This window comes from Electrophorus electricus, chromosome 7 (assembly GCF_013358815.1).
Source record: "Electrophorus electricus isolate fEleEle1 chromosome 7, fEleEle1.pri, whole genome shotgun sequence".
Taxonomy (NCBI): Eukaryota; Metazoa; Chordata; class Actinopteri; order Gymnotiformes; family Gymnotidae; genus Electrophorus; species Electrophorus electricus.
Genome location: NC_049541.1, coordinates 3,780,530 through 3,804,372, shown reverse-complemented (window position 1 = coordinate 3,804,372; position 23,843 = coordinate 3,780,530). Strand labels below are relative to the sequence as shown.

At 43.5% G+C, this 23,843-nt stretch overlaps 2 protein-coding genes across 5 annotated transcripts; both read left to right on the top strand.

Annotated features, from left to right (window-relative positions):
• The first annotated feature begins 16 nt into the window (after positions 1-16).
• Positions 17-7,326, top strand: pgpep1 (pyroglutamyl-peptidase I). 3 transcript variants are annotated; one of them, XM_027023774.2, is made up of 6 exons: positions 17-104; positions 790-1,018; positions 3,103-3,155; positions 3,559-3,675; positions 4,771-5,003; positions 5,397-7,326. In XM_027023774.2, exons 2-6 carry the CDS (start codon positions 829-831, stop codon positions 5,587-5,589), a joined length of 786 nt encoding a protein of 261 aa, XP_026879575.2. In that variant the 5' UTR covers positions 17-104; positions 790-828; the 3' UTR covers positions 5,590-7,326. The 3 variants fall into 3 exon arrangements, with proteins under 3 accessions (XP_026879575.2, XP_026879574.2, XP_026879576.2); XM_027023773.2 differs by lacking the exon at positions 17-104 and adding an exon at positions 202-371; XM_027023775.2 differs by lacking the exon at positions 17-104 and adding an exon at positions 1,385-2,461 and having other exon boundaries at positions 202-1,018.
• Positions 7,327-7,512: 186 nt separating this feature from the next.
• upf1 (UPF1 RNA helicase and ATPase) lies at positions 7,513-22,014 on the top strand. 2 transcript variants are annotated; one of them, XM_035528733.1, is made up of 24 exons: positions 7,513-7,850; positions 8,417-8,553; positions 8,827-8,916; positions 9,027-9,194; positions 9,434-9,614; positions 9,901-10,062; positions 10,282-10,366; positions 10,672-10,770; positions 11,048-11,156; positions 11,468-11,627; positions 11,939-12,057; positions 13,264-13,428; positions 13,737-13,851; positions 14,201-14,344; positions 14,646-14,859; positions 15,078-15,195; positions 15,480-15,636; positions 15,937-16,079; positions 16,496-16,670; positions 18,036-18,117; positions 18,239-18,400; positions 19,022-19,245; positions 19,527-19,649; positions 20,243-22,014. In XM_035528733.1, the coding sequence occupies exons 1-23, from the start codon at positions 7,680-7,682 to the stop codon at positions 19,644-19,646; spliced, it is 3,300 nt and encodes a 1,099-aa protein (XP_035384626.1). In that variant the 5' UTR covers positions 7,513-7,679; the 3' UTR covers positions 19,647-19,649; positions 20,243-22,014. The 2 variants fall into 2 exon arrangements, with proteins under 2 accessions (XP_035384626.1, XP_035384625.1); XM_035528732.1 differs by having other exon boundaries at positions 10,282-10,369.
• Positions 22,015-23,843: the final 1,829 nt, after the last annotated feature.

Sequence of the window (23,843 nt, the reverse complement as noted above, 5' to 3'; positions counted from 1 at the left end):
CATTATGTCATTTCAGAGCGCTCAGATTGGCCAAAAATGACGTTTTCTTCCGGTTTCATTTGAATAAGGGGCTGTGCTAACCGTCGTCGTCATGGAGACGTTAGGTAAACGGCAAACATTGTGGTGCATTGTGGGTTGATGTCATTAAGCGCGTAGAGCGCGGGAGGGTGGGGACAGAGGGCCGCCGCGGTGTTGGCAGGATGGTTCCTGCTTTCGGCGTGTGGAGGCCTTTTGAACGTGTGAATCTGAAGTTTCCACGCCATTTTCATATCTGGTTCTAGTGAGAGTTTTCACACGCCCCCATTTAAAGACAAAGTTAGCCGTCTGATAAGCGGAAGCGATACACTTAGACAATTTTAATTAAAATAAATGTAAGTGTATTATGAACGTTTATGGTGCAGTTATGAGACAGCAAATGTATTTGTGGCTTTCTTACAGTGTTGCACAACTATACTGTAACAGTAGAGCTTGCAGTATTTGTTTTAGTGCATGGCACATATTTATTTCAGTCTTTGTAGTGACATATTTGCAGCTGATCAAGCTGGTAATGTTTTTGAGTCGCCAGTATTTAATGCTTTATATTTTTATTTAATATTTAATATTCACATATAGTCCACTTATAACCCTGAAGAACCCCATATAGTTTTTGTTATTTCTGATTATTTTATTTTATGTTTGTGCAAGATATACTTACTAGTAATAGCAATCCAGATTTAGCTATAGAACATCTTTTTTTTATGGAATATATGTGCATTGATATACTCAATACATCTAAAGATCTTTATCTAGGAGGAAACAGTGGTGTTGCCTTGAAGATGTGACTGAATCATGCTGGTTGGTGTACTTGCCTCTGTGGTTTCTATAAATAACCAAGAAGGCAGAGAAAGATGGAGGGGAAAAAAAATCCCTGATATGACGGTGGGAAGCCATGACGTCCACGGACCATCTGCATCAGAGAGCAGCACCAGCATCACCCGTTTCTATGGCAACTCTGACATGGGTTCTGACGCAGAATCAGGTGAATGGAAGGGGGGTGAGAGGCATAAAGGGAGAAGACCACAGGACATAAGCAACTGTGGCGGATGGAGAGGAAGTGTAGGCGGCAGAGAGCCGTCTTCTTCGCTGGTCTTTTTTTTTCTTTCAGATTCAGAAACTACAATCTGTCGGTGTGGTGATAAGAATGTGGGCGTTTGAATTCACAAAAATGCTGCAGTTCCTTTTGTTTGGTTCTGTGCTGCAGTGACATATTGCTGCTGAGGAGTGGTTGCTGAATGGCTGTTAGCTCTGTTCCCTGGTGTGGCGTGGTTGCTGGATGGATGTTAATTCTGTTCCCTGGTAGAACACCAGTGGGGTAACTTCTCTGTGTTCTTCCTCAAATCCACAGTCCTATCTCTATTGATGTTGGTTGTCTGGTTCAGATGTGCTTCATCTGACTCTGTAGCAAGTTTTTGGTTGCCTACTTCACATGAAGCTCGACGGAGCCAGAGCGTTCAAGTCTGCAAGCCCTTTCCCTGGCCTCCTTAGGGCTGTGCTGCATAGCTGTCCTTCATGACTCATGCACATGTGTGGGGCCCAGTGCCAAAGGGATCAGAGGTGATTCTAATATATGAACACAGCAATGAGAAAGCCTTCCTCTACAACACAAGCACTTAACAGCACCCCAGAGAGTCCCCAAGACCAGCCAACGCAAACAGGTTCGAACTAGATCTCTGCTCCAAGTGACCTAATGCAGGTTGGAGACTGTGCCTGATTTTTATGATCTGCCTTTGCCACTCAGATCAGGCCATCACATATTTTTCAAATTTGTGGTTGGAGAGGAATCAGCTACATGGAGCAAGAGGATGTTTACAGCCATGCACAAATGCTAGACCGGTCTGTTTCCTATTCCAACTTAGTCACGATTGCCCCATTTTAATTAATACATTTTTCATTCTTTAAAACATCTAGAAACTTTAAAACAAATCAGTTCAAACTAATATATTGACCTGGCTTTGCTAGCCTGTGAAATATGCCAAGATACCAATTTCCCAAAGTCCTATAATAATATATGATATAACCCTCTAGAGAAGCTCACCTTGGTTTTGACACGCAGAAACTGGAAATATGTAAATATTCAATTACACGCATTGTAAGAATGAAAAAAACAACAACAACAACTGGTCTACAATGTAAGAAAGGGACGTGATGTTAGACACACGTTGGACACAACCCATGTCTTCGATAACCACATGATCAGCAGGTGACGCTATTGTGCTTCATAACGTTGTGTTCTACGTAAACGTGAAGGAAGAAGACTACAGGAAGAGTTGATGGGAGTTGTATTTACCATCAGTGATCAGGCGGTCGATTCACGTACAACTTGTCCGATGAAACAATATCTTATTATCTAACAAAGCTCACTCAAACGGCCATCGCGTTAGGTTCAGGATAATGGATCCAAAGAAGACGGTTATTGTGACAGGTAAACATTTTGTTTCATGTGCCGCATATTGGTAAACTCTTGTTGGTGGTCGCTTACTGTGAAAACAAAGAATGACTTGATCGAGCGCAGCCTTGTCAAGTAGTTTAGGGCTTTCGCTTGACAGCTGTCGCTCTACGATTGGCTCCGTTAGTGATGATTTTAAAAAACACTAGCAAACTTACGAATCGATACACAACTGTGTTGTTTTTTTTTGTTTGTTTTTTTTGTTCAGTGTTTTAGCATTACCCATTTTAAAAAGAAAACCATTAAATCAAATGTGCGGTTATGATTCAGCTAAATGAAGACTGAATAGGCCAAACACTTCTAAGTGCACTGTGGAAATGTACAGATCAGGCTTGCGATTTACATTTCTGATGATGTTACTAAGGGTTAACGTTAATGATTTGTTGCTGCCAAAGGGTTAATCTACATACAATATTAGTCGAATTTAAACAAGATTAAAAGTTATTCATTAAATCTGGGTTGGATAAATTAGATGAGTGCCCACCAGGCTAGACCGCAGGGCACTCTCTTAAGTTTACAGGCACCTGTTATGTTTGTAGAATGAATGTATGGGACTACCAACATGAACAATGTTGCACAGCTTTGACACTACTGATAATGTTTTGTCTCTTCTACAGGGTTTGAACCATTTGGTGAACATGCTGTTAATGCAAGCTGGGTTGCAGTGCAGGTATGAGTTTTGACACACACACACACACGCTGTTCTTCCCATTTGTTAAGAAGCAAAGTTAAAATGTTACTAACATCATCTTATAAGTTCATGTAGCTTTAAGAATTCCATGTAAAGAGTGTGTCTTAGAAAAAATACACAGCCAGTAAGGCATGCCAAGAATCAGCTGCATCATCCATTGCTTTCACTTACAGTGAGAGCTGTGTGTTTTGGAAACATAGAATTTCCCAAATGTATAATTTTATCAAAAGGCGCAAAAGACATGTTTCTAATTCACTGTCAGCCTAACCATTAACTGAATTTTTAAAAAAATTAAAAAAAGAGAAATGATATTTTGAAGTAAACCCTCTTACAGGTAGGGGTGTGTATGTGTGGGGGGGGGGTGTGTGGGTGTGTTTCTCAGGAGCTGGAGAAATTGGGGCTGGGGCAAATTGTGGACCTGCATGTCACTGAGGTTCCTGTAGAGTACCAAGCAGTCCAGAACCTTCTGCCATCGCTATGGAAACGCTACAAACCACAGGTATAGTTGCTGCCATTTGTTTGACATTGTCAAATGAGTGTAGAAGCGTACGGCCCGAGCTCGCAGACACTCACCTTCCTGGACACCGAGGAAGCGGAGTTGCTCGGAGCTGATACCCAGGGCTCGGAGTTTGAGTTCACCAATTTCACACTGCCAAATTATGCTTAATCAGCCAGTTACATACATACATATATACAGTTACATGTTGATGTTTCCTTTATAAATTTTACAACTCTTTTCAGGATATCACTCAAAACAATTTTCAAACTATGCATGTGAGTTGATGTTTCTCTATGATAATATACATTCTGTGTATGTGTAATGCATGTGTAACATCAAGACATTATTGCCATAATATGCTATTGTATAGAACGATAAAGGACACAAGCTCAGCAAAGTGGGCATAAATGCTTTTATTTACTTGTTTATTTTATACACACACACACAGAGTTATATTTCTGAGTAATATGAACCTTTTGAAGTGTGACTCTGTACTTTAGCACTCTGTGAAGTTGTAGTGCAGACTACCCGCTTTCATTTTAGCATATCCATTTCATGTGAGCTGTGTAATAATTGCAGCTTTTTATACTCATTCTTCCCACTTCGATTGACCAAACGTAATTGGAAATTTGTCTGCTCAGTTGCTTCTTGGCCATCCAGAGCTAAACAAAAAGATAACGTGGCTGTTGCTTCTCAGCATGATTCAGGTTGGCATGAAAACAGCTCAACAGAGTACATCAGGTAGAGATGTACCTGAAATATCACCTGTTTGCTACCTTGCTATGAACCAATAACAGTCAGGTGAGCAGATTAGCCACAGCAAAAGCCTTGTTAAGCCACAGAAGAACATTGCAGTGGATAAATGGAGAATACTTTAAGTCTTGAAGAAAAAAACATTTCAATATTTGAACAGGTCAATCACAATTGAGCAATGTAGGCATAACATCTCAGGAGGGTCACCACAAGATGCAAACCACTGGCTTTGACAGCAGAATGGCCAGGTCACAGTTTGCTTTAAAAATCGTAAAAACCTTTTACAATCAATGAATGCCCACAAAAGTAACTGTTGAAACTAATTTCTTTTACTTTCCAAAGTTAATGGTCCATGTTGGAGTTTCCGGAATGGCCACAACAGTTACCCTTGAAAAATGTGGCCATAACCATGGTTACACGCGACTTGACAACTGTCACTTCTGCCCTGAAAGCGAGTGTTGCATGGAGGACGGGCCAGACTGTATCAGTTCAGTCTTAGATATGGATGCTGTCTGCAAGAGGGTCAACTCCTCAGAACTTGGTGTCACTGTATCTGTTTCTAAGGATGCTGGCAGGTACACACTCAAAACATTTACAGTTACAAGGTACACACTTTTATCCAAAGCAACTTACAGTCATGACTGAGTACAGTATGAACAATTAAGGTTTAAAGGCCTTGCTCAGGGGCCTAACAGTGGCAAATTGGAAACAGTGGTGCTTGAACTGTCAAACTTCTGATTACTAGTCAAGTACTTTAACCACTGAGCTACCTTTTAACATCCCTTTAAAATCTCCTAAATCTAAGAGAGAAAGAGACTGATCTTGTGTCATGTGTAATTTCTTTATCCTTCATCTACTGCAGTAATCCTATGGAAAGATTGTCTTATTAAGAGTAACAGTGAAACACTGCATGAGGACGGCCACTGTTTAACCTGCATGATGGACAACCCTCTTCTGGCTCCCCACAGGTACTTGTGTGACTACACCTACTACACGTCATTGTACCTGGGCCAGGGGCATTCGGCTTTTATTCACGTGCCACCGCTGGGGAAGCCATACAGCGCAGAGGAGCTGGCCCGTGCCCTCAGGGCCATCGTCTTGGAGATGCTGGAGCAGATGGAGAACAGCACCGTCAAGCAGCACTGCCAGCACGGCCAATGAGAGCGCATGCAGGAGGAGAATCCCACCAGCAGCTCACTTGCCCTCTGTGTAGTGTATGTGCAAAGGACGGGGCTACGATTATGTTCATTGATATCAGTGGTTGCGCACAGTATGCAGAGAATCCTGGGCTGGTTTAAGACGCAGCCTCAGTGAGGCCTACAGCTGCTGTGCCCAGGTAAAATCCAGATGGCACTTTATGGGGTATAATCAAAAGATGCTGAGATGTGGTGGCATGCATAGAGATGATTTTTGACGTGATCTGAATGGAAGCACTGTGCACTTCATTAACCCTTCTATAGCCATGCGCAGTAAGGTTTCCAACACAGTCCCCAAATCCTCTGCAACTTTTTAATATACCCCAGACAGACTCTGAACAGAAAGCTGTCATGTTCCTCGTGCTTCTTTTTGACAGTCTCTTTATATAATGACACATTTTATATTGATCTGGGTGGCTAGGCTCGGAGTAGTGTGTTTTATTTTAGTGGAGATATTGATCTAAAAAATTTTTAAAAAGCAGTGTATTTAGATTGATGTATAAAAGGAATAGGTATCACCTGCCTTATAGGGTTGATTTAGATGTATAATAGCCTGTTCAGTGTAAGCACTGAAATGCTTCCAATGGTCAGATGTGATTAGCTGTAGTATCTGGAAAATACTGTTTTTGAAAATGATGTGTATTTGTAATACATCATCAGTCAACGCACATACTTTGGAAATACCGATGCCTTTTGTATATCAAGATCTTCTGTAAACATTATAAGCAGCTAACAGGAGTATTGTAATTGTCATTCAGCTTTATTTCTGTGAAGGATGATACTGTGAATCAGGAGTGTGTATGACACTAATAATTATTTGTCATTAAGTGAAAGTGCACAAATGATGTCAATCACAAGAAATTTGAGTCTGAATATGGCAGTTAATGTTCTCTCTTTCTCTCTTTCTCTCTCTCTCTCTCTCTCTCCTCCCTCCTTCCTTCCTAAGCAGAGGTGGTGGTGGTGGTGTTTTATTTGTTTTTTGTTAAAGAAAAAACACTGGACCAGTCTGTGAAGCTGATTGCTACAATGTTCCATATTTAACTAGTTATTATCATTTCATATTTAACCTGTGGAGTGGGGTTAGTCATATACATGTGTTACCTAGTTGACATTCCCAAATATATGACACCTGTTTGTTTGCAGCCTAAGCCTAAGGTGTCCCCTATGGCTTGCTTAGGCATTCCAGTTGCTTTATATTATGTCCTCTGACTACTGCAGGTTTTTCAATACCATCAATACATGTTATTACTAAATTGTTTTTCTTTTAGGTTAGTAGCAATGTGTAGATAAATCTCTTAGTTGCAGAGTATGTTTAACATTTTTACTGAGTATACTAGAACTAATGTTTTGTTTTTTCTTTTTTAAATATTAAAGGCTGCGTGCAGTTTGTCTTACACCACGTGCAAACTGTAGTGTTAACTGACTAAGTGACTTGTCCAGACGTTGGCATCTGTGAGGAGTTGGAATCCCTTTTTGTTGTTTCCATGGATAGGGCTACTGCCAGCCTGCATTGCTTCTTTTGCTTTGTTTCTTACCCTGACCACACATCGAAATTCAAAGTTCAGTTCATTTCTGCTACACAATACTGACTCCGTTGCTGTTACACGAGTAAAAGTTGAGGGTTGTGCGAATGTCAAGACCGAATTTCGATACTTCTGGGCAAAAATAAATAAAAATCTATATCTGAACGATCTCAACTCCATCACTATATATGTGTATTGTTTGTTTTTACAAACCTTAAACTGGTATATTCATAGGGGAGCGCTGGCACTTTCACTCCCGAGCCAACTTAGTGAAATGTGAGTTTGCTTGTGTACACGTCATCTTCTCTGTGTGCCGACGTAAAACTCTTGTGCTGTTCACGTCACCATTTCGAGTGGGAGTTGAAGCTTCCTTCCGAACCGTATGCTTGCATTTGTATAACGTCGCTCGCGTCCAAGTTCAGACAAAAACAATACCGCGAACACGTTTGTTTTTACATTTCCATACTATCGGTTTTGGGGTTTTGTTCTGCTTGAATTGTGAAGGCGGACGTCGCTGGTTGGGATTTAAAAAATGAGTGTAGAAGCGTACGGCCCGAGCTCGCAGACACTCACCTTCCTGGACACCGAGGAAGCGGAGTTGCTCGGAGCTGATACCCAGGGCTCGGAGTTTGAGTTCACCGATTTCACACTGCCAAGCCAGACGCAGACCCAGGGCCAAACGCAGAGCCAGCTGGACAACCAGGTATGTGTTCTGTGTGCAAGCTAGCGAGTCGTGCCACGGAATTAGCGGGTCTTGTCGCTTTCCGCGTAACCAGAAACGCTGTGGCGTTACGCCTCGGTTAGCATCGCAGCTAAGCTCGCCTCCTGGCGCTCGAGCTCGGTTAGCATCGCGGCTAACCTCGCGCCGAGATAGCGTGCGCGCTGCTAATGACGTTAGCGCACACAGTCTCACTGACTAAAATTAGCTAGCTGTTGCTATAAGGAAAACGCCTATACCGTACCTGAATGGACCGTACAGCCGTCGTGTACGATGCGTTATTTTGGGTTAATCGCAAGCAGGTTCGGCTTGTTCATTTAGCCAGTCAGTTAGCGTGGCAAAAAGTTAGCCCGCTTCCCAGCTGCTGCTGCGCTATCTTAGCCAGGTTAGCTATGCTAGCTATACAGGGGAGAGACGCATAACAGCTCGAGTAACGTGGGGCTTGTTCACGCTCCCCGTCAGGTCACGAAGTTAGTTTCCCGTTTCTTTTGTGCAATTATTAATTCAGCGGGGATTAAATAATAATAAAAAATCGGTTTGTATGCGTGAAGGTGAATGGACCAGACGGAGTCCTACAGAATGGCGAGGATGCTGTTGTAAAACCTAGTCAACTTCTGGCTGAGCTGAATTTTGAAGAAGATGAAGAGGATACCTATTACACCAAGGATCTCCCTGTGCATGCCTGCAGGTAATTTAACTATAGCTTTAATCTGAATTGTTTTTTAAAAAAATAATAGCGTTGTTTTTATTATTATTAGCTACGTATATCCGTGTCTTTATTTGTACCTAGATCACTGAACTCACAGCTAAGATATTGATTCTTGAATTTCTAGCCTATGATTTAGTCTTAAGTAATGGCAAGTTATTCAGCAGTGTTGGTGATATTATTAATATTATTATTGTTATTATTATTAATACTATTATTATTCTTATTTGTTTGTTTATTTTTGTCCTCGTCAAGTTACTGTGGTATCCATGATCCTGCTTGTGTGGTATATTGCAATACCAGCAAGAAATGGTTTTGCAATGGTCGTGGCAACACCTCTGGCAGGTCAGTTGAGGAACTTTTGTTTATGTTTACGTTTCACATCACTGTGTCAAGTTAAGTCAGACACTGCTGATATTGTCGATTTCCACGTTCCCCTCCTCCTTTTCTCGCAGCCATATTGTCAACCATTTGGTAAGGGCCAAGTGTAAGGAGGTGACCCTGCACAAGGATGGGCCGCTGGGGGAGACTGTGCTGGAGTGTTACAACTGTGGCTGCCGCAATGTCTTCCTCCTGGGCTTCATCCCAGCCAAGGCTGATTCTGTGGTGGTGCTCCTGTGCAGGTAAGGCCACTGGCTTGCTCTTATTCGTCGCACTTGGCGTACTCCAGCCATGTGAGTGTAGGTCTTCAAATGGACTGTGCACATTCGATTCTGAGACCGATTTATAAATTTGAAAGTTGGTTCTGGTTTACAAGGCTCGTTTGAGCTGAGTTGTCAGGAACTTGTTGCCTGTTTAACCTGATCGTGAAAGTACAATGGACCCGTTTGGGGGTTGTGTGTGTGTTTGTTTGGGTGTTCAGGCAGCCGTGCGCCAGTCAGAGCAGTCTGAAGGATATTAACTGGGACAGTTCTCAGTGGCAGCCTCTAATCCAGGACCGCTGCTTCCTGTCCTGGCTGGTGAAGATCCCATCTGAGCAGGAGCAACTGAGGGCACGCCAGATCACAGCCCAGCAGATCAACAAACTGGAAGAGCTCTGGAAGGTACCGGAACCTTCTGTGACCGCCCAACATTTTCATTCAGAAAATGTGCTCTGAATATAGGGAGGAATGGGATGGCATGGTATGAATGCCTTTTATTTGGTGTATTGAAGTCTAACTTTAGCAGGGAGTGTGACATGATAAAGCTGCTAAGTTGATGCGATTTGCATAGCAATACTCCAGCATAATCAAAGGCTTCTCTAAACTCGAGCTTCTGTGTGACGCTGGCACTGTCGAGAGTCCCTGGTACAACGTGTCCCTTCATGCGCTTTCACTCTGCTCTCTGCAGGAGAACCCCACTGCAACGCTGGAGGACCTAGAGAAGCCCGGCGTGGATGAGGAGCCCCAGCATGTGCTGCTGCGATACGAGGACGCCTACCAGTATCAGAACATCTTCGGGCCACTGGTCAAACTGGAGGCCGATTATGACAAGAAGCTCAAAGAGTCCCAGGTACACTCAGAGCACTGCTCGTTCGCTGCCTGCAATAGTGACTCTACCAGTTCCTGCAGCCAGATACCTGACTGTTTGCATTAAAGTCACTAGTTCGCAAGAAGGGCAGTGGTACACAGAAATGGTGCGAGAGATATTTGTAATAGTTCTGATGAATTTCCTTCTTTTCTGAATACTCTTGTTTTTTGTTTTGTTTTGTTTTGTTTTGTTTTGTTGTAGACCCAAGATAATATAACTGTCAGGTGGGACTTGGGCCTGAATAAAAAGAGGATTGCTTATTTCACTCTTCCCAAGACGGATTCAGGTGGTAATATTTACTTTCGTCATCTTCTGTGTCTACCAGTGGCTCATATCCATCCCATCCCCGCCTCTGTGCCCCATGCATCCCTCATCGATGTATGCACGGACACGTCCGTGTGTGTGGGTGTATGTGGGTGGGTGTGTTTTTTGTCTGAGTGGGTGAGTTGGTGTGTCTGCGTTTGTTAGTATGTATGGGACTTGGTTTAAGACGTATTATGTATGTGATGGATATAAGGGCAAACCCTTTGATAAAACCAAGTACATTAAAAATGGGCCATTGTGAAGATTACCGTCTGTACTCTGTTGCAGATATGCGTCTGATGCAAGGGGACGAGATTTGTCTGCGTTACAAGGGGGACATGGCTCCTCTCTGGAAGGGTATTGGACATGTCATCAAGGTGCCTGACAGTATCCTTCCTGCACATCTCACAGGGCAGAGTCGCTGCTGTACTTGTACTTAAACATAGTTTATTAATTTAGTGGGTTGTTCACGTACTCGGAGATGCGCTTGCGAGTGACTCTGAATTGCCATCTGTTTAAATAATTAAACAAATAAATAATTGGAGCTGGGCAGCAAGCTGAGGAACTGTGTTTGCTGAAGCGCTAACTGTAGCCTGATCATGAGAAGTTGTCTTTGGTAGGCGAGCGCATGTGTAAGTGGTCGTCCTTAAGTGGTCCCTCCCAGATTACGGAGACGAGATTGCCATTGAGCTAAGGAGCAGCGCTGGGGCTCCCGTAGAGGTGCCCCACAACTTCCAGGTGGACTTTGTGTGGAAATCCACATCTTTTGATCGGTTAGTGACTTCTTGGGGCAAATTTTATTATTATTATTTTTTTGAGCAATTTATATGTTCCACACACTTAGTAACTATTTTTGTTTAATCAGTTTTGACTACTGTATTGTCAGTATTGTGTGAAATATAATATTTAATTTAATTTTATTGGTTGGTAGTCGGTAACATAAGCTTCTTTTTGACTGGTTAATTATGTGTTTGCATTTGGGCTTTAATTGGTTAATTATGTACATGAATTTGGGATTTGCTTCTGCTGCCTTCCGTCATCACCACTGGAGAGTTGCTGAGTGAGTGTCTCCTTTGCATCCCAGTATGCAGAGTGCTCTGAAGACATTTGCAGTGGACGAGACCTCAGTGTCTGGCTACATCTACCACAAGCTTTTGGGCCACGAGGTGGAGGATGTGATCATCAAGTGCCAGCTGCCCAAGCGCTTTACTGCTCAAGGCCTGCCTGACCTCAACCACTCACAGGTGGGCAGGAGCATAGGATGTGCCACTCCAGCCTCTTGCTTCTAAGGGGCACACTCCCTTGGCCCTCTAAATAAAAATTACTCTCCTCAGATGTGAAGATGTTTAATGTTGTGTTTAATCTTTTCTGTTGTATTTAATCTGTTGTGTTTAATCTTTTCTGTTGTGTTTAATCTTTTCAATAGCTGCTAGGTCCTGCGATTTATTTTTTATTTTTCCTGCATATTTATTGCTGGCATTTAGTTACATCTTGTCTATACTGGGTCATATGTTTTGTTCTGTCATATTTAGAAAGTTATGTTTGTTTGCTTTAGGTGTATGCAGTGAAAACTGTGTTGCAGCGTCCCCTCAGTCTAATCCAGGGCCCTCCAGGTACTGGCAAGACTGTCACCTCAGCAACCATTGTTTACCACCTGGCTAGACAGGGCAATGGGTAAGACGTAACTAATGTTACTAGACTACGTTGTTTTTATGTTTACTTGGAACTGTGATTGTTCATGACCAGTTTTGATTAGTTCCACTCATGGATAGAAATGCATCCTATAGTAAACAAGAATAGGTAAAGTAACCTATATAGGTTAATTAACTTGTTTTTATTTTTATTTTTGTTTTGTTTTGTTTCTTTTATTTATGAAACGTGTGAGTCTATGTATGTGTGCATTTATGTCTGTCCATATGTCTATGGATAGATGTTCAAAACTGAAGTAAAGTACACAGAGTTTCCAGAGAAACAGAACGTTGCTGATGAAGGACCTCTGTCTGAAATGTCCTGTTTCGCTGGAAACTCTGTACTTCACTATCATTTTGTATATCTCTACGTCTCTTACTACAGTACACTGCAGTCATTTACCTGGAATCTTCTTATGAGTGTGTGTATGTGATTTATATTTTTATTGCATACACTTTTTAAAAAGATATGTTTTTGGTACTCTCTGAAGGGTTAGAAGGGCCTGACTGCCCACTACAGGTTTAAAACCTGTTCTGCACTGACTTAGCAGAAAATGCAAGCATGTCGAAAGTATAGCGAAGTGAGATCAGTTATACCGAAATAGAATAGACAGATGGCAGTGTGGAATTTAGTTCATTTGCCTTACAAAGAGGAGAGTTCGCTTCAAATAGTTCAGACTTCATTCTTTTCTCATCCACTAATAATCTCAGGAAATCCCTGGCCTAGCCAAGTTTATGAAATAAATAAAAATTCCCAACCTATTAGGAAATGTGTGCAAAAATAATTATTTTTATGTTCACAGAACTTTTTGTGTCTTCTGGCACAGAGTGTCTTTTATTTTATATCAGTGTGTTCGGAATGTGGGGTGAAGTGCCTCTGTTAGGAAGAAAATAATAATTCGAAATATTTTGTGTAACAGAAAGATGACCATTATTAATTCCATTAAGGTGTTTGCATCTTTAAACATAGTTACAGTGCACACTTTATAAACACCTGTCATTTAACCCATCACTCTGAAAACCCCCAATAAGAACATCAGACTTGCTTGGAAAACTCAAAACTAAAGTCTAGTGTATTGTTAGCCATGCATCTTACTCACAAGCCACAGGGACGGGAAACCTTGTGCTTCATGTGAGGTAAACATTAACCATGGTGTGACTGTCCTGTCTGCCCTTTGCCTTCTGGCACCAGGCCCGTACTGGTGTGTGCCCCCAGCAACATCGCCGTGGATCAGCTGACAGAGAAGATCCACCAGACGGGGCTGAAGGTGGTGCGTCTGTGCGCCAAGAGCCGAGAGGCCATCGACTCGCCCGTCTCCTTCCTTGCCCTGCACAACCAGATCCGCAACATGGACAGGTGGAAGAAAAAAAAAAAACACTGCTTCAGCCCAGTGGCACACACAATGTGTTTGAAGGGCGAGCGGGCTGCAATGTTGACGATTTAGTGATGGTTTATGCCGAGATCGGCACCCAGGAGGACACTTGTACGGGTCTGTGGCCAGGACAGGTGCTGTTTGATGATAATGATGATGGGAAGCTGTTTTATAGTTGTTTGTCCTCCAGCTCCAGATAATGAACCAGCCTGGAGACGACATAAAGGCATGCGAAAATGTTCATATAAGTAATGTGTGCGCATGTGTATTGTGTGTGTTGGTCTGGGTGCAGTATGCCAGAGCTGCAGAAGCTTCAGCAGCTGAAGGATGAGACTGGAGAGTTGTCTTCCTCAGATGAGAAACGCTACAGAGCCCTGAAACGCACCGCAGAAAGAGAGCTGCTCATGGTACACCCCCCGCCACACACACACACTTCTTTTAAGTATGCACCTACTCAACAGCTTGCACATCTGCAGTTATCTGCAGTGGACTTACTGAGTACAGACAGTGAAGAATGTAATTCTTCATTTTTTGTGTTGGTGTCCTTCCTATCTTGTGTAAACTTTTTTTTTTTTTTAAACAAGTAATGTGAAGGTGTTTTTTTTTTGTTGTTTTTTTTGTTTTTTTGTTTTTTTATCCTCCCCCTCAAAATAAGTGCAGGTCAGGTAGCACAATCACGTGTTTGCAGACCATAGCAACAGATGTATCCTTTCTGCAACACCTCTCTCCTCTCGCCTCTCCCTCTCTCTCTCTCAGAATGCAGATGTGATCTGCTGCACCTGCGTGGGAGCAGGTGATCCCCGCCTCGCCAAGATGCAGTTTCGTTCCATCCTGATCGACGAGAGCACACAGGCCACGGAGCCCGAATGCATGGTGCCAGTGGTGCTGGGAGCCAAGCAGGTAGTACCCACATGCCAACTTGCTGACATGATGTGCTGGAGCCATTGAGTTGAATCCTCTCCGAGTCCAGAGTGAACACCTAATCACATTTCCCTTTACTGGTGAAGTAGGTTGCCTCTCGAAGCCGTTGGCTTTGGGTCAAGCATCACCAACGTGGTTCTAGTCAGATCCTGAAGGAAACGCCATAAGAAACCCAATGTAGTAACTAAACCTGAATTTCTGATGGGCGAAAGTGAACATTCTTCGCTGTGATGACACCGTCTCCTCCCTGCCCTCTCTCCTCTCTCCGCCGCAACCTCAGCTGATCCTGGTGGGCGACCACTGCCAGCTCGGCCCCGTGGTGATGTGTAAGAAGGCGGCCAAGGCGGGGCTGTCGCAGTCCCTGTTCGAGAGGCTGGTCGTACTGGGCATCAGGCCCATCCGTCTGCAGGTGCAGTATCGCATGCACCCCGCGCTCAGCGCCTTCCCCTCCAACATCTTCTACGAGGGCTCGCTGCAGAACGGAGTCACTGCTGGTATGCCTGACGCCAACTAGGGGTGTGTGTGTGTGTGTGTGTGTGTGTGTGTGTGTGTGTATATAAATATACATCAGCAAATATGTATTTTGATACTCGATACCTTGATCAGTAGTTTGATACTAGGCATAACTAGACTTGAACATATTTGGAGAGTTATCCTTTTTTCTTTTTTTTTTCTCCTCCCTTTCTCCTCCTTTTTTTCTGCTTTACTTCAGCCGACCGCATCAAGAAGGGCTTTGACTTCCAGTGGCCCCAGCCAGATAAGCCCATGTTCTTCTACGTGACTCAGGGCCAGGAGGAGATCGCCAGCTCCGGGACCTCCTACCTCAACAGGTGTGACCTTCCACCTTCAGTTGCTTAGCCCTTATAGGCTGGGACTGGAAGTGGGTGCTGGGTGCCATCGGGTGAACTGTTTCAGCATGGCAGAGTGTTCAAAAGTTCTGTTATTTGATACCAAATATATCGATATTGAAAATTTTTTATTAATACCCAGCCCCTTGTGTGTGATTGACCTACCTGGGCCAAGGCAGAAGTGCTGCTTACCATCATGGAAATACACAGCATGTGCCAAAGCACGTTTTGTACAGCTTGCAAAGGTCACTGGTTTGTGCGTGCAGGACGGAGGCGGCGAACGTGGAGAAGATCACCACTCGACTACTGAAGGCAGGAGCTAAGCCCGACCAGATTGGCATCATCACGCCGTACGAGGGCCAGCGGTCCTACCTGGTGCAGTACATGCAGTTCAGCGGCTCCCTGCACACAAAGCTTTACCAGGTACACGCGCGCACACATACACACGCCTGCACATAGACTCTCACATGCTCACATTCACACACAGCTGTATGAGAGCTCGCTCACTGTACTCCTCCTTCAGTTTACTCACGAGTTCATTTTGCCTTTGTTTTATAGTGCACATAATTCAGTAATGGCAGAACGCTCACGTGTGAGTCACACCAGCGTGATGTTGAGAAACAGCAGGGCGCTGAGCGTGGCCTAGACTCCACCTCATCCTGGCTGCTAGCGTGCGTGGGGTGGACACCTTAATCACGCAGCGCATGTCTGGCTCTCTTCCAGGAAGTGGAGATTGCCAGCGTGGATGCCTTCCAGGGGCGGGAGAAGGACTTCATCATCCTGTCGTGCGTCAGGGCCAATGAGCACCAGGGCATTGGCTTCCTCAACGATCCACGCAGGCTCAACGTCGCACTGACCAGGGCCAGGTAACGCAAGGCCGTTACAACTTTCAGACCCGCTTGTGATTGGTGATGGGGAGTTTGGGGGAGGGGTTTGTGAAGCAGAGTTCCAGTTCTTGCACCTGCGTGCACAAGTTTTAGTGTTGGTATGTACTGGCTCGTGTATAATGTATGTTTTTTGTTTTATTTTGGTTGCCTCCATTACAGACCATATACAATCAACTATTTATAAAGCACTAGATGACTGACAGCACTAAACACTTTGGCCTTCCAAGAGTGAAATTACCCACTGCTTGGGGACTAAGTTCTTCATTTCAGGCAATTCATCACTACAAGCTGCTTTTTATGAAAGATCCATAGCCGAGAACTGCATAGTGGATGTATTGAGGATGGGTCTTAAATAAACATTCATTTTGTGTGTGCGTGCGTGCGCGTGTTATCAGATACGGTGTGATCATTGTGGGGAACCCTAAGGCTCTATCCAAGCAGCCACTCTGGAACCACCTGTTGAACTACTACAAGGAGCAGAAGGTTCTGGTGGAAGGGCCCCTCAACAACCTGAGGGAGAGCCTCATGCAGTTCAGCAAACCCCGCAAGCTTGTCAACACCATCAACCCTGTGAGCCTTTCACTCTCTTTTATTTTTTTTATTTTTTTTAATTTATTGTATTTTAATAACTTCTAATTTTAGGTTATTAAAGTTTTGATATGTGTGTTCATTACACCAAGGTAACTTAGCCATACTGTTGTCTACTAGTTAATGGTGTGTCTTGCTGTCTGCAAAAAAGTTGTCTGAGGCTGTGTACATATCTCAGTCCTTATCAAGTGTAAGTGAGTTTGAAACAATTGCCAAAAAGGTAGACCTGCCTCTGCACTGCCAACAACACAGGCTAAGGACTACCGGCCTCGTCGCAGCCCTATCAAAGAAGTCCCACTGCAGCTGTGTCTTCTGTGACTTTACTACAACACCAGTTCCTGGACTTTTCTTTTTTTCCATCCCCAAAAACAAATAATTAAAAAAATATTTGTGTGACAAATGTAAATGTAGACAATCAAAATTGCCAGTATATAAGGTTTCCAGAGAAATGGGACATTTTGGACAAAGGTCCTTCATCAGCTGTGCAAGCAAAGTGCTTCTGAAGTTCTAAGGAGGATGAACCAACTTTAGGAACCAACCCCACATTTTTCTAATAGATGTAAAGTTCAGAGTGTGTAGATCGGTTTGTTTTTTGTTTGTTGTTTGTTTTGAGTTTTCCTATCTTCATTGCTGCCTATGTAACGGATGTCTTTAGTCTGTAATGTCCAGTATTAGAATGCCGTAGATAGAAGCATGGATGGATGGAGAGAGTAATGAAATTGTAACTAGAAAATTGTAGTGAAGTACAAAATGGGATGCTTTTGGACAGAGGTCGTTCAACTGTGAAAGCAAAATGCTTCTGAATTTGTACAAATGTGTACTTCACTACAGTTTTGAATATCTCTACATCTCTTTCTATAGTACTGCAGATACTCGGCTGGAATCTTCTTTAGAATTTACTTCGGTGGCACCTGCTATATATTGCTGTGTTTTTAATTCTGGTTCTGACCAGGAATCTATCGGCAATGTTGGAGCATGTTTATGCTTAGTGATCTCTAGGTGAATTCAGGATGTGACCAGTATAATGCTGGGCTGGATATAAGTTAAAGATGAACTTAATAGCACTCCATGGACCTCCAGTTCCAAAGGCGCTGGTTCGGTGAGGTCTGTCCCTCAGATGACCTGCAGAATGGAGCCATGCTCCACATCTCCTGTGTCCAAACAGACCTTAGGGAACTGTATTTCCTCCAGTGCATTAATCATAATGCCGTTGTAACATGGCAAAGCCTTCTCTGAAAAACACTGAGAAATTTGGCAGGTTGCCATGTTACATTGTTTGAGACACATGCATACATTAAACCTACGACTCGTGCCCCTCTTAAATGCCGTGTGTGTGTTTCGTTTCAGGGAGCTCGCTTCATGAGCACTGCCATGTACGACGCACGTGAGGCCATGATTCCGGGCTCGGTGTACGACCGCAGCAGCACCGGTGAGGAAGGCCAACACCAGCCTCCCTTGCTTTATCGCAACACAATGCAACTTTTCATCTCTCTATAAGAATTTGGCCACGAGCCAAGATAAACGCCCCGTGTAATGCTTTGTTGTTGCAGGGCGTCCTTCAAACATGTACTTCCAGACTCACGACCAGATCGGGATGATCGGCGCCGGGCCAAACCCCATGGCCTCCATGAATATTCCGATCCCCTTCAACCTGGTCATGCCCCCCATGCCCCCACCGGGCTACCTGGGCCAGGTGAACGGCCCCGCTGCAGGTAGGACAGCACCTCTCGCTGCCCCGTGTCACTGCCCAGGGAGGAGTTACTTTCGTACAATTCAGTATTATTTCAATGAACTTGCCCACACTCGAAAAAAGACTGGGTTTTTTTCATTTAGTGGATTTTAACATTTGAAAAGGGCCACACAATTATTATTTTTGACAAACATTCCATGCTTTAATAAATAGTATTCTAATCGATTCTGACATTGTTGACATCAAGGTGAACCAGTCGAACTGAATCTGCACCATCAGTTTGATCTGCCACTATCACAATGCATCCATGCGTTTGTACATCCGTAACTGGTGGCCCTTTGTCTGACATGCCTTCCTGTTTGGGGTTTTCCTCTAGCTGTCTTAATGGATAACTCCGGTGTTGAACCTCCAACATATGTTTTATCCAGCATTCAGAGCAGTTTTTAAATAGTTTTTGTCAAATGCTTTGTTTTTTGAGTTACAGGCAGTGACCAAATCATTTTCTCACATAGATTTCCAGAGGATATAACCCCAGGGCATAATTTTTCACTGTGTAGCATTCTAAAGGCTTGTTTTTTTAGTTTAACGCTGGAGAATTCCTTTGTAATCCCTTTATTGTTTCGTGCCTTTTCTCTGCGCTCAGGCAGAGGAGCTCCAAAAGGCAAGACGGGTGGACGCGGGGGTCGTCAGAGGAACCGCGGTGTTGGTAACCATGGCAGCGGGCAGGCTAACATGGCAAGCAGCCAGGCCAGCCAGGACCTGGTGTCCCAGCCTTTCTCGCAGGGCCCGCTGACCCAGGGCTATATCACCATGAGCCAGCCATCACAGATGAGCCAGCCAGGCCTGTCCCAGCCTGAACTCTCCCAGGTACAGCACACACACTACACACGCAGACAGGACACACACAGCAGTCATGGACTTTCACTATAGCAACTATCCCTGGCTGTCTCTGAGAAGCGTGTGTGTGTGTGTCCATGCTTGTGTAAAGTACATTACATGTTCTCCTACACAGCATAGCCTGTCACACTTCATACACATGCGAGTGTTCATGTACTCGTCCATACCTCAGCATATACAGGTGGTCTTGGTCCATGTGGGAACACGCTGAGAAGTGTGAAAGGACACGTTCCTGTTCTCTTGCCCCACAGGACAGCTACCTGGGTGATGAGTTCAAGTCTCAGATGGATGTGGCACTGTCCCAGGATTCCACTTATCAGGGTGAACGGGCATACCAACATGGCGGAGTGACTGGACTCTCACAGTATTAGAGTGTAAGAGACCTCACGCACCCACACCCACCTCCACCCCAACACCAGAGAGAATAACCAGAGTAGCACGACATGAGTGTGTAGGTACATCCATGCTGAAGCAGACCTGTAACGACAGCCTAATCCCACACAGGGGCGCCACGGCTCAGTACACATCAATTCACCTCCAAGTGATTTTGGCTTTGTTCGATAAGGAACAGCATAACTTTGGTATTGTGAAAAACAAAAAACCAAGTTGCCGAACAGTGGCAACTTGGCAGTGGTGGTACTTGAACTGGCAACCTTCTGATTACAACCTTCACTGAGCTACCACTGCTATTTTAACAAATAACCTTGTAACATAAAATACACAGTCACTGTCAGTTTGCTGACAGTTTCACTGAGAGCATTTGTTTTATATTGTAATCTCCCACAATACAAAACGCATGTGGTGATGTGTTGCAATATTGTCATATGTTGTACTGATGGGCCCCTCCTGTGGGAGAAGTGGCTGTTTTATTCCTGTGTGTTTTCCTCAACTGTTGTTAGTTGTATATATCAAATGTGGCCCTCCTGTGGCAGTAATAATAGTAGAGCGCCTTTTCCTGTGCCCTCAGGTTGTTGGAACGGGAGCTAGGCCCGTGCTGAGCTTAGTTCGTCAGCATTTTAAATCTGGGTAAATACAAAAAAAGAACAAACATGGATGCCCGTTTTCCACTGTTACAACTGAAGCACCATGGTGTGAGCAACAGGAGAGAATCAGACCAATCACACGCGTGAAAAAAAGAGAGAGGACAAGCAGGACCAGAAGAGAGAGAGAGAGAGAGAACGTGGAGGGGGGAAGTCACCCCGCCAGCCGCTGAGGACAGGGGGGAGGAGGAGAGAGGAGGAGACGCAGCATAGGAGGAGACGATGCGGGAGGGAAACCACACAAGATCTTCGATCTGCAACTCCGCATAAACCGTGAGGGCACCTCCTGGGGGTCATGGGGGAGGGCGGGGGTGGGAGGCCCCTTCCCTGCCTCCTCTCTCTCGGCCAGCTGCAGTCCAGCAGCCACACGCCTTGCAGTGCCGCCCGAGACTGAGTGAAGACGAAGTTCTCTTAAAACGACATGCAAAAATAAAAATAAAAAAAGCACAAAAAAAAAACCCAACTAAATCCCCAAGCTCGCTCTGTCGTCTCCACAAGGTGAAAGCTGGAAGAGGGGGTGACGTCTTTAAAATGCAAGAAGTGAATCAATAAAAATATGAAAGTTAAAACGCTTTCAAGCAGCTGATTCTGGGAAAACGTTTCCCTTCAAAGTTGAGATCTAACATTCAGGGATTGCCACCAGACATCTCTGAGAGAATGGGGGAAAATCTGCCAAGGAAAGTTTTGATGTGATTTAGGTTTTTTAGGTTAAGGGGTTTTGGTTTGTTTTTATGTGCTGGTGGCAGGTGCGGTGGCAGTCTCCTCTCCAAAAAATGGTGCTAGGAGTCACTGAAGAAGGATTCAACTTTGAGGAAAGTTTTCTGCCTGGAGTCTGGTGAAGGTTCAGAAGGGGAGAGGCTGAGAGAAGTCACCTGCCCTCTGCTGTGAGGGGGAGGCTTAGCAAATGGCTTTGATGTTTTGTTTTTTTTGTTTGTTTGTTCGTTCGTTTGTTTTTGGGGTTTTTTTTAGACAAAGGCAGAAAAGTTCTGGAAAGAAGGAAGGGCTGAATGATCTGAAGTTTCTTCTGTTTTTTTCTGCTCTTCGTTTTAGACCATTTTTCGTTGAAGCAGAACATAATGCAATAGAACGGCGCGTGTTAGCCTGCTAGATTTAGCTGTGGCAGTTAATGGCTTGATGATTTCTCTGCAATCTCCTCCACATGGCAAACTTTCTATATTAGGTTCACAAGAAAATTAGCTGAAAAGTGCATAAAGCCCACAGCAAAGCTCCAAGAGTTAGTGTGTCTCTTAAACACCCCTGTGCTCCTAGAGCACAGCAGACTGGAGTCGGGCAGCACTGTTGTCTTGTGTGTCTCGACAGTTATCTGAACCTCCTGGAGCATCTAAAGCTCGCTCCAGTGACAGTGGAGCAGCGTGTTCTCATGCTCAGCTTCTGGGGCTGCAGGACTGTAAGAAAATAATAGCTCAATAAAGCAGTCATAATCAGCATGCTTCCACCACAGGTAGTGTCCCTTAAGCGAGTTCTTTTTTTTTTCTTTTTTTTCTTTTTTAATCACCCCACTTGTTTTAGGAAATTGGGAATCAAGCACCAGATATCAAACGTCAGCGTGTTCTTGGATCAAGCCCCTTGAGTCACATTGGTGATTTTGACCTATGAATGCTGGGTGGGGAAAAAAAAATCTATATATGTGTATATGTATGTATGTGTGTCTGTATATGTGTGTATATATGTATATGTATGTATATATATATTACACACACACGCACACACACACACACATATATATATATATGCGCACACACACACGCAAACACGCATGAGTGCGTATATGTGTGTTTTTAAAAAATGAGAGAAAAAGCCCAAAGTAACAGTGATGGTCGTGCTATAGGTGACATCAGCAGGACAGACAGGTGAGAGTCTCTCTTTGTGTCCCTGTTTCCCACAAGCAAACTGAAGGGGGTGTCTGTGCTCTTTGTCTGTGGCTTGCTTGGTCGCTAGCGTGCATTGGCAGTAGTACTCTCTCACAGAGGCCTGTGGATGGGCCTCCTGAACTGGGCCCTCTTGTTTGGAGACTAGTACTAGCTTTTACTATTTTGCTTTGGTAGTGTTTTTTCTTACTTTTCTTACTTGTTGTTTTTTTGGTCTGTTGTTGTTTTGTTTTTTGCCCCTCCTTTCCTCGCCAGTTGTTTTGATGTGGATTTAATTTGTATAGTGTCAATACAAATGTGAGGTGTACCAGATTATCCACTTCAACTCTGAAGATTCAGCACAGTCTGGAATTGACTGGGGTTTTTTTGTTTGGCTTTTTTTTTTGTTTTGTTTTGTCTTGTTTTTTTTGTTTGTTTTGTTTAATAATTTAATGTACAATTATAATTGTCAAAACTTTGATTCATCTCCACTGCAGACACTCTTGATGGTTGCTTTGTCATCCTATTTAACCCTGCCATCTTCATGCTTTGCAGATCCATATTCAGCATCAAATCAGATTTTAATATCATTACCATTAGTCCCATATTTCAGCACCTTAGAAAACCTTGCCATTAGGGTCCCGCTGTTGATTTAAAACTTTCACCTTTTTCATTGCCTATTGATTGACTACACAGCAGTTAATTGTGACGGAGCTGTTGCCAATGTTACAGCTGCAGGCGAAAAGGTCATTTTAACCATTTTAGGGCCCTCACTACTTGTATGCATAGTGTTTTCATCGTATGGATAATATTCCCATTACTAGTATCTGACGTCAATGTGCACTGCAACTGATAGTTTAAACAAGAAATGAAATATTTAAAACATATCTTCATGTTTGTATTTTTTGTAGAAAATTATTGAATTAATCTGGTTTCCTTTAGTTCCGTGTACTTTGCACTTACACAAGTCTGTAAACATCCATGACAATGAACAAATTAGGTTTTCTGGTTAGGTTTTTTTCATAGCACATGGTCTAGTGCAAAAAGAGAAAATCCTGGAAGTCCCTGGATGTGGGTTTTGTTTCATTGGCAGCATCGAAGTCCTGTGTTTGTGTTCAACTAACAACCAAACTTAAGTACTTTTGACATGACAATGTCAGAATTAACCAGCTGCGAGACTGACTGCCTGTTAAGGATACATTCAGAGAATTGGGAGCTGTAAAAGGTTAATACTGATAAAGTACCAGAGGCGCTATAACCTGCCTGAGATTGGACGGGAGCGAATCAGACGTTATGAATTGCCAGAGACAAGATTTCGTTTCATAGGATTTTTCCCCTTGAAGTATGTAGTTCTTGTAATGTTACAAAATAAATGTTGCTTTATTTCACACAAATAAGCCTGCTTGTTTGACTTTGAGTATAGTGTCTTTGAAAAGCAAATACCAAGTATTATATGGAAATGTACAGACTCTATTTTAAATGACACCACACCTATAAATTCTGTAGAGATCGTAATGGACGAAGAGAATATAATGTAATTGTCGTTTCATATGTAAAACGAATTTATTCTGCCTTGAATTATAATTTTTGTGTATGTATGTGTATATATAGATAGATAGATAGATAGATATACACACACACACCGTTGCATTTCCTCGTG